Source organism: Danio rerio, chromosome 3 (genome assembly GCF_049306965.1).
Source record: "Danio rerio strain Tuebingen ecotype United States chromosome 3, GRCz12tu, whole genome shotgun sequence".
Classification (NCBI taxonomy): Eukaryota; Metazoa; Chordata; class Actinopteri; order Cypriniformes; family Danionidae; genus Danio; species Danio rerio.
The window spans coordinates 5,022,501-5,032,500 of NC_133178.1; the positions used below are offsets into that span (position 1 = coordinate 5,022,501).

The 10,000-nt window shown below is 38.3% G+C and overlaps 1 protein-coding gene across 1 annotated transcript in view; it reads right to left on the minus strand.

Moving 5' to 3' along the window:
* Nucleotides 1–10,000, minus strand: part of LOC101885088 (uncharacterized) — a 34,411-nt gene that overhangs the window by 12,038 nt on the left and 12,373 nt on the right. The window contains exons 11-13 of the mRNA XM_073943942.1: nt 7,793–7,891; nt 7,628–7,711; nt 2,181–2,276 (exon numbers count right to left, since the gene is read on the minus strand). Of these exons, the coding sequence (XP_073800043.1) occupies nt 2,181–2,276; nt 7,628–7,711; nt 7,793–7,891 (279 nt within the window). The remainder of the gene's footprint in view (nt 1–2,180; nt 2,277–7,627; nt 7,712–7,792; nt 7,892–10,000) is intronic.

Genomic DNA, 10,000 nt, shown 5'->3' on the forward strand with positions numbered 1-10,000 from the left:
AAAGAGGCGAGGGCGAGTAAATAAAACGCTTTTACTACTTAAAACGGTACATAATTATGCACAGTTCAACTGCTCGTGAGTTTGCTGGAAAGTCTTTCATTGACATTGAAGTAGGCACTGCATACAAGCTGCTATTTCACCAACTAGGGAGAAATGCTGTAAAAATCCATCTCTGCCTCTCTCTTTTACTTTGGACATTCCCCCTCGTTTTGCCAGTTCCCGTGAAAGGGTAGGGGTGTCCCAATTCTCTTTAGCTTGAAGGTCTAGGGCTAAGAGCAAGGAGTAGATACCCTTAGATACACTTGAAACCAAGGGGTAAGAAAATTTCCCAAAATACACCATCCACAGCTGCACCCAGAAGTAAGGAAAACCACAAATTGGTATTCTTTATCATTATTATGAATTTTTACAAGAAACAAGCACATGTTTTAAAGGGCACCAATGGTGAAAAATCTACTTTTCAAGCTGTTTGGACAAACATATGTGTGTATATAGTGTATAGACCATCATATTGGGGTGATATAAACACACCCAGTCCTTTTTTTTCAATTTAACAACATAAAAACGGTGGACCAATTAGAGCGGTTTTCAGACCGACCGCAACTTTACGTAGGAGTGCGGTCCCCCCGCCCACCGAATTGATTGACAGCTGCACGCATTAACATGTTCTGGTAGTCACGTGTATAATCATGTCAACAAGACCAGACAGACATACGCAAAGCAACCGGGAATAAAAGGTCTGTTCTGTTTGCTAGGATCAGCAATCATCATCAAATGTGATTAAGAGTGAGTTTCACATGTTTAAAGTGTTTTAAAACAGTGCACGTGTGTAATTAATTACAGCGATTTACTTCAGCTTTACTTCATCAGCACAGCCGCGTGTCAGAACAATTATAAAAGAAGACGCTTCAATCCCGGTTTGTGGAAGTTAAATCAGGTTTATTTTGTACATTAACATCACAGATATCCACACAGCAGTGGTTAGCCTGTATCCTGACACATTTGAGTGCAAAAACAGTGCTAAGCGCGCTCTGTCTGTCTGTCTGTCTGCCTGCCTGTGTGTGTGTGTGTGTGTGTGTCAGCTGCGGTGTGTGCGCATGCGTGAACTTTGTAACGATATTGCGTGTGACTCATCAATGCAACTGCACAACAAATACTGATTAGTAAAGTTCTTACTGTAGTATTTCTCACAAACGCTACGCGAGACCTTCTTCCTTTAAGTCTGTCTGTTGTCTGACGCAGCCGAGGGAGGAGATTAAAGCATGCGGGAAGGCATGTAGAAACAGTAGGCGTGAAGAACTCGCCTTAAAGGCGCAGTACGACAAAACCACCCCCTCCGGAATTCAGTATAAAACAGCATCTTGTAAAAGGTATAATGAAAAATCTGATGGGTATTTTGAGCTGAAACTTTATATACACATTCTAGAAACGCAAAAGACTTATATTAAACCTGAAAAAAGGGGTAACCTAGGTGCCCTTTAATATATTTATAACCGTGTCATGTTTTTATCGTCATGCTTAAAAACAAAACAAAAAAAGCTAAAAAAAATAAATAAAAAAAAACGATCAATTTTGCGATCTATAATCAATAATCATAACTCCTGTACAGCAGTCCCACAACATTCTGACACTCAATGACACTCGAATACCCTGTCAGAAAAGTCTAGTGGCCGCTATAATGTTAATGTTGTTTTATTGTGTTTAACTTACATACAGTAGATGAATATGGCCACTGTGTAAATGTGCAGTATAGTTATGATCCTGTTGGGACATTAGATCGTTATGATAACATGATATATGCCTTCAGCTATTTCCTGAAGATAAATACCAAAAAATAACACAACTGGAATCACTACAGCAGTCGCCATCTTCTGATCTCATATGAAGCAAGAGATTGCGATGACATATGATGACGTGTGCAGGTGCTGTAGTGCTGTCCCAATTCTTAGGTGTAAATTTTGAAGCCCTTTCCCCTTAACACTCGTTTTTAAAGTCCAAGGGGAAGGAGTAAGGGTACAAATATAGAATTGGGATTGGGCCTAAGATGATGGAAAGTACCCACAGTTGTGTTATTCATTTTATCGGTTGTTATCTGGGAAAGTATCTGGGAAAAGGAAAAGTCATTCTTTCCATTTTCAGTATGGTTGAACTTACCCATCTTACCCAATATGGTAACTTACCCATCTTATAAATCAGTTCTGTCATCAGTGCAGTGGAGTTGACAAAAGGGACAGCCACTGATCCAGTGAGATACACAATGCGTCTAAAAGGAAGCTCTGCAAGACAGAATAAAGTTTATTACCCAAATGAAAATGGTTGAAAATTAATAGGAATTCAATTCCAACTTCAAATTACAGCACTTTTCAAGCACTTTCAAGGTGCATCTTTGTTATTTCAGCACCTAACAGCCACGGTAAATTACGTTAATATACGCTGTATGTACTTTTTTACATTTAAATCCATTGTGCTATTTAAAAAAACACAGTAGGAGATTTAAGTTAAACTGTTGTTTTATTTGTTGTTGTATGTTGTTGTAATTAAAAAAAAAATTTTCAGTTATTGGATGAAGTGTCTTTTTAAGTTTGTTCTCTTTCTACCTAAGATTGTGTTTGGGTGCAAGTACCAAGCTTTCATGACCAGTCGTTCATGATATTTCATGTCCACTGCTATTCAAAGGTCATGTAACAAATTAAATCCTTAAAGAGTAAATTAATGAACTGTTCCTAAGTCAACTGTTTCGAAAATCAGTAGTCAATATTACTTTGGGTTCGGACTAAGGTACTGTTTTAACTGTATGGCAAATGTCCCACATGTCAATTGGTTTTCGTTATGTGCGAATGCATTTTAGCTAAACGGAAAACTACTCCATAAGATAACGAATTATTATGAAAGCAATGCAATTTCAAGTTCAAGTACTTTATCCAAAATACAAGCACTTTTAAAACCTTGAAAACACTATATTAAAAATCAAGCATCTTCCAGGATTTTCAGCACTCGTAAGAACCCTGTAATTCTACTAGAAATTAGGGCTGGGAATCTTTACGATCCGATCTAATTCTGATCCAGGGGCTCAGGATCCAATTGTAAAATTATTCATAATCTACATTTTTCCTTCTGCTGTACATTTACATTATAACAACTTCACATTTTAACCAGAAATAGAGTTTCTATGCTTTTGTTTAATGGTTTGAATCTCTGTATAGCAGAAATGGCATCTTAAAAATCTTTTATTTTATTGCAGAGTTATTTAGGACGAACAAGATTGAATTAAAAAAAAACAGCAGATTACCCGATTGTAAGAGCAAATATTAAGTACAACATGTCATACTATTTTTCTTAAAACATTGTTTATGACAAATGTTAAAGGGCACCTATGATTAAAATCATCTTTTTGAGGCTGTTTGGACAGAGCTGTGTGTAGGTACAGTGTGTCCAAAGTCATATTGGGGTGATTTAAAGACAAGTCTCTTTTTTTAAACTTCCTGACTCTAAAATAGAATCAAATTCCCTCCCATTTTGAGGTCAACCATAACCTGACGTAGCAGTGCTGTTTCCCCGCCCACTAATTTGATTAACAGCTGGGCGTGCGCAAAGCAACTGAGATTAAAAGATCTGTTCAGCGCTCTGTGATCATCAATCATCATCAAATGTGATCAAGAATGAGTTTTACGTCTATAATGTTTTAAAACAGTGCACATGTGTAATGAATTACAGCGATTTAACTTTATCACCACAGCCGCATGTCAGTACAATTACAAAAGAAGACGCTTCAATCCCGGCTTGTGGATGTTAAATCAGGTTTATTTTGTACATTAACATGACAGATATCCATACAGCAGTGGATATTAACCTGTATCCTGTCACATTTGCTGTGCCAAAAAAGTGAAAAGTTAAACACACACGCTGTGTGTGTCTCTGTGTATATGCGTGAACTCTGTAACAACTCATTGACTCAATGTTGCAGAAAGGCTTGAATTAACATCACAACAAACACATCAAATAATCATTGGGAAAATTTCTACTGTGGTATTTCTTACAAACGCTACGTGAGATCTGCTTCATTCATGTCTGTCTCTGTGCTGTATATCTGACGCTGAAATGATCAATCTTTTTAAAATATTTATAAGTGCTGTTTAACAGAGTGACGATTTTTCTCAACACATATTCAACATAGTAGTTTTAATAACATAGAAGTTTCTTTTGTCTTTGCCATGAATCATGATGGCATTAAATAATATATTACTGGTTTATTATTTTGCAACAATAGCAACGTTTCCATCCCCCAATTTTTATGTGCATGTTGGATGCGAGCATAAAAAACGTATAGGGATTGATGGAAACGGCAAGATGAACATACATTTTGAAAATGTGCATAAAAAACATGCGCACAACTGAATAGGATAAACCTTTTATTCGATAAGAAAATAATTGCATAGAAAAGGATGGAAATACTTTTACTAAACAAATTCCAGTATGCGCATTAAAATGAGAAATCATGTGATGATAAAATGTGAGTGAATGGATAAACCAGCAGGCTGAGCACATTGTAGAACATCTGAAATGTTGTTTTGATCATTCTAAAATGCCTTAACCATTTCAGCATTAGTATTATTACATTATTAATGACCTCCAGAACTGTCAAGAGCGTCAGTGCTTTGTGTCAAACAAGTTTATTGCGTGCCGGTTGTGTCTTCTGAGGCACAAATCCTTTATTAAATGATGAAAAGATTGCAGCATCTCCTACTGCAGCAAATTCCATCTTTAATGTTGATATTTGGCAGCAGATAATCAGGACGAGATTATTTTGTTTGCTTTGACTTGTTGGATGGAAACTCTCCATTATTTGCACGTTTTAAATGCAATATTCCAGTTTTGCGCATCAGTTTAATTCACATCTTTTGATGGAGACAGACCTACTGTGAGGTAGGCCTAGTTCCCCTTCATTAACATCCCACGTTTGCAAAACATAAGCTGCGATCCTTTACTTATTACATGTACATTTAGTCATTTAGCACAGGGGTTCTCAACCTTTTTCACTTCGAGGTCCACCTTTTTCTTTGAAAAATGTTTTAAGGTCCAAACTGATTGTCTAGAGAAAACGCTTATTTTAAAGCTTTATTTATTAGCCAAACGTTTATTTTGCCTTCTATTATTCCCTTATTTTTCTACATCATTTTATTTAAAAAAAAAAACTGAAACATTTTGCATATTTATAATAATAATATTTTAATATTTAAGAAAAACACACACAGGCAGGTTCAAAGCTCCTGAATTCTTTACTTCAGTAAAGGAACCTGACAGGACTATTGGGGATGGAAAAAAAACTGCTGATGCTTTGAATTAGACTGACTTCTATTCATCTATGGATCTATATCCATTTAAAAAACAATCTAACCCTAAATGTAAAATACAGTAAAAACCCTCGAAATCTGTTGAAACATTAGTCTGAAGGTGGTTTGGTTTGTAGCTGGACATTATTTGCGTCAGTTATAAAACACTTGCAAGGCGTTAATTTGGACAACTATGTGGATATTTTTAAGTGTTCACACAAAGAGAGCACACACAGTTTGTGTATCAACTCACTTGTGCGACTCTGATACAGTACGAGTCGCACATGTGAGGCACGCGCGAGCTGGTTATTATAACTAATCAATGTACCTTTACATTTGCATGACTGTTTGCATTATACAACTGAGAGCGTAGTCCCAGTTGACGCACAGCAGTCGGAAATTTAAGCAACAGTTATGTCTGTAATTAACAGTGGGGCTGTTTTTGAGTCCGAATTCGCCTATTCAATCCAATCACAGAAAACAGGAAATGCCATTACTACTATAATTTTAATATGACATATTTAATAATGAAATCAAATAATTATAGTATAATATTTAAGTTAATTTTAAGCTATCTCGCGGCCTACATGCAGGATCACTGAGGCCCACCGGTTGAGAATCCCTGATTTAGCCGACGCTTTTGTCCAAAGTGACTTACAATTGAGATTTGAGCATGTGCCTGAGGATCTACACTTGCGCACGTGTTAGCAGCAAATCGATTACTTCGTCCCTTGTTGGGCTGTAACCACCAACCTTTCGGTTAACAGTTGAATGTGCCAACTGATTGCGCCATAGAGACTTTACTCATAATGGAGTATGCCGTAATGGTAACATATGATTCTGTTGTCATCAGTGTCTATGCATCAGGTTAACACACTCAATAACCAGCTGTGCACTCTTCCAGCAATGGCCGGCTGCCTGAGAGGGGTCTGGCTGCAGGCTCGGTGCAGTGCAATCTGAGCTGCATCCAATGCTTTTTACTGCGCTCACCTAACCCCACGCCTAACCCTACCCGTCACAGTGACGTCACTCACTCCATTGAGTGCATTGAGTCTGACATTGCATTGCTGAGTGATGCAGTCTCAGCTTGCATCATAAAGGCTGCATCCAGATACTATTGGGCTGCCTTGACTCTTTGATTCTTTGTTTTTTTTTTTGACATTTTGTTTAGTGTTTTCTGTCCAGCCTTCACATATGGGCCAATTTCCCCAACACCAGAAGTAATATATATATATATATTTTTTTTTTTTCAGATCGCGAGTTTGTACGTGGTGACTGGTGCTACTGATTAGCAATAGAGCTATTTTACTGATTTATCACAAGATGTGATAAAAATAAACACTAAAAAAAGGCACTACAAAATGGCACTACAAAATGTAAAAATTTGAATTGTATTTGAATGATTTGAATGAATTTGAATGAAGATTTGAAACCAAGTACTTTTTTTTATCATACAAACAGCAAAAACCTTGAAGATGTTGGAGGGAGAAAAAGAGGTCACAGATGATTTATCAACCCAAGCTCATTCTGAAAACGTAGTCCCGCGGACATTTCTGGAGACAGCGGAATACGTCCCGGGAGGTACGTACTGCTGCATTTATTTTTTTTCAAGCGAATGCTGCGGGGCGGTGTGACACTGTTCCCCTTTCGCGCTCCCCGGCTGACCGCTTACCTCCTTGTGGAGGGCTTTCCCGCTGCAATCTGTTTGTCCACTCAGCTCACCGTGTAACGTCGGCAGGCTCGAGAGAAGCGGAGAGGAGGAGTCGACCACGGCGACCGGTTTCGAGTCCGGGGGAGAGCAGTTCCAGCAATCAGGTAAGACAAAAACAGAATCCCAAAAATTAAGTGATTGAGTTTCGTGACAGGGTGAGAACGCGGTGAAATCCGAAAACGCGGTAGAAAAAAAATCAGGGCTTTTCTTTTATTGGACGACTTTTGTAAACTGTTGCTCGGGTTCAGGGAAGCGAGCGGGCAGGCGGGTCGATCGGTGAAATTGGTTGGGTTGAGGGAAAGAGGAGGTCAGCCGATTGGCCGATCGCGCAGTCAATCATCCGGTCAGTCGGACAGCGGCCTCTGGCGGGTTGACGCGAGAACAGCGCGGGCGCGAAACGCGCTCGCGAGAGACGTTCGAGATGAGAAAAAGCGCACAACGGCAGCCTTTAGCGGATTCGCAAAAACAAAAACTGCAGCCGTACGTACCCGCCGGGACGTATTACGCGGTCTCCAGAAATGTCCGCGGGACTACGTTTCCACAATGAGCCCGGGTTGTGATTTATAGTGGAGAACCAATACTTTACCCAGGTCACCGAATGAGTGCTTCAGGACAACAATTCCCCAGAGTACATGAAGAAAGGCAGCTACGCAGTACCACCCAACACAATCTACAGGAGAAAAAGAAATGCATGCATTTGAAGAATGAATCCAAACTAACTTTTTGTTTTTAAATGAAGCCATTGTTTTACCTTTTTCTTTTCCCAGGGCTAAAAAATATGAATAGACCTTTATTGCAATCATCACAATCATGAAAAAGAGCCAAGCTGCTCTCCTGAACGAGCGTAAACCTGAAAAAGTCATATATAAGAAGTTTGTTTAGTACATATACTTAGTAGTTACAGTTTTTCTCAGTGACTTCGGTGCATTTCTTACAACCCTATTTACATTTGCACAACAGTTTACATGGCAGACTTAGCAAGTGGAAAAACTGAGCGTTTCACTAAAGAGAAAACAGTTAAAAAGAGCATCCACAGGCGAAAATGGGAGATGAGCCTTCTCATTATTTACATTTACATTTAGTCATTTAGCAGATGCTTTTATCCAAAGCGACTTACAAATGAGGACAAGGAAACAATTTACACAACTATAAGAGCAACAATGAATAAGTGCTGTAGGCACGTTTCAGGTCTGTAAAGTCTAAGAAAGAAAGCATTAGTAATTTTTATTTTTTTTTTAAAGAGTTTTTACAGTTAGTGGTATATCCAGAGAGGCAATTGCAGATTAGGAAGTGAAGTGGAGACTAAATAGTTGAGTTTTTAGTCGTTTCTTGAAGACAGCGAGTGACTCTGCCGTTCTGATGCAGTTAGGGAGTTCATTCCACCAACTGGGCAGATTGAGCGTGAGCGTTCGGGAAAGTGATTTCTTCCCTTTTTGGGATGAAACCACGAGATGGAACCATTTACTTTCACTTTCACTCTCTCGGATAAGGAAACGTGTTGTACATAAAGACATCTATTAGCCTATACTAAATTAATTTTGTTTGTTAAGCGCAAAGATTTGTTTCAAAACTATTTCTAAATTCAGTTCTAATTTCCAGCAAATGAATAAATGAACAATAATAACGAAGTACAGTCAAACAAGTGAGTTATATCCTAATACACATGCTGTGCCCTATATGGTCTAACACCTGACAGGTGGACTAATCTAAGCTTGTTTATGAATCTTTAATCTAAGCTTACATACTTGATAAACTGTCCAACGTGCACTGCTCTCTGGAGCTCAGATGAGCGCATGACAGCGTGTGTGCCTGTGTGGTCACGTGGTGTGCATTTTCAGCGGACGGAGGGCTGTTCAGCAATGCTAAGTAAGTGCATATACATAAGTGTGTATTTGGATCATTTTTGATCTAAAATGGCATTTTAACACTAAGACATATAAGTGTTAACGGGGCCTAAGTGTGTATTCTTCACGAGCGGGTTTGTGACAGGTGCGGGGTGGAGGATCGGCGATGCTGGCTAAGCATTGTGTTGGCTATCGACGATCGACGATGTCATCGTCTATCGGCCCAACCCTAATGAGTGCAAATGCATTTGCTATTTAAACAGCATGGTGCAAAGCGTAAAAATGACTCTTGCTTCGAGCTGAAACTAGCAAACAACAATTGCATCACACCTTGCGCCACATTGTGCCGGGTGTATGATAGGGCCCTATAGATGCAGTCACTGTTCAGATGTTGAATTTGAGTCAGGTTTGTCTGGTCAACTTAATTTCATTTGTAAATATACAGTTCATTATTTCCTGGGGTCCGTTCTTCGTACGTGGATTACTCAGTTAGCTGGATTTGGATATTGACGATTTGACACGATCCAGGATCGTTTCGTTCTTCAAAGCTGATCCGAGAGTTGTTGTCATAGGAACAGTTCTGCTAGGTTAAACCTGATCGGGAGCAGGTTCAATTCATATAAACAGGATTAGATCGGCTCAGTTCAAGCAAAGATAATACAGAAAGTATGTTCCGAATTCTGATATTTTCTTACAGTAGTAGTTATATACACTTGGGAAAATGGTACATATTTTTAAACTATATATATAAAGTTATAGTCATTAATAAAATAAATAAAGTTATATATATTAATAAAACTTATGCAATCTGCACCCTTGAAATGAAAGTACAAAGACTGCCACCTGGTGGTGCAAAGAGAAAACTTATTGATATGAACTTTTTTGATCGCTTTAGTACAAATTGTGTATAATAGAAATGCAGAATATGTGACTTTTTTTTAAAGCAATAATACATTTATGCAGTCATAAACATGTTTTTATAGTTAATATGCCAGTGATTTGATGCTTCACAAAAGTTGCAGACACCTTTACCAATGAATTTACCTATGAAAATGCTTTTGTAAACAACCAGTTATTCTTTACACCGATTAAAAAACGGATACTATTATAAAGAA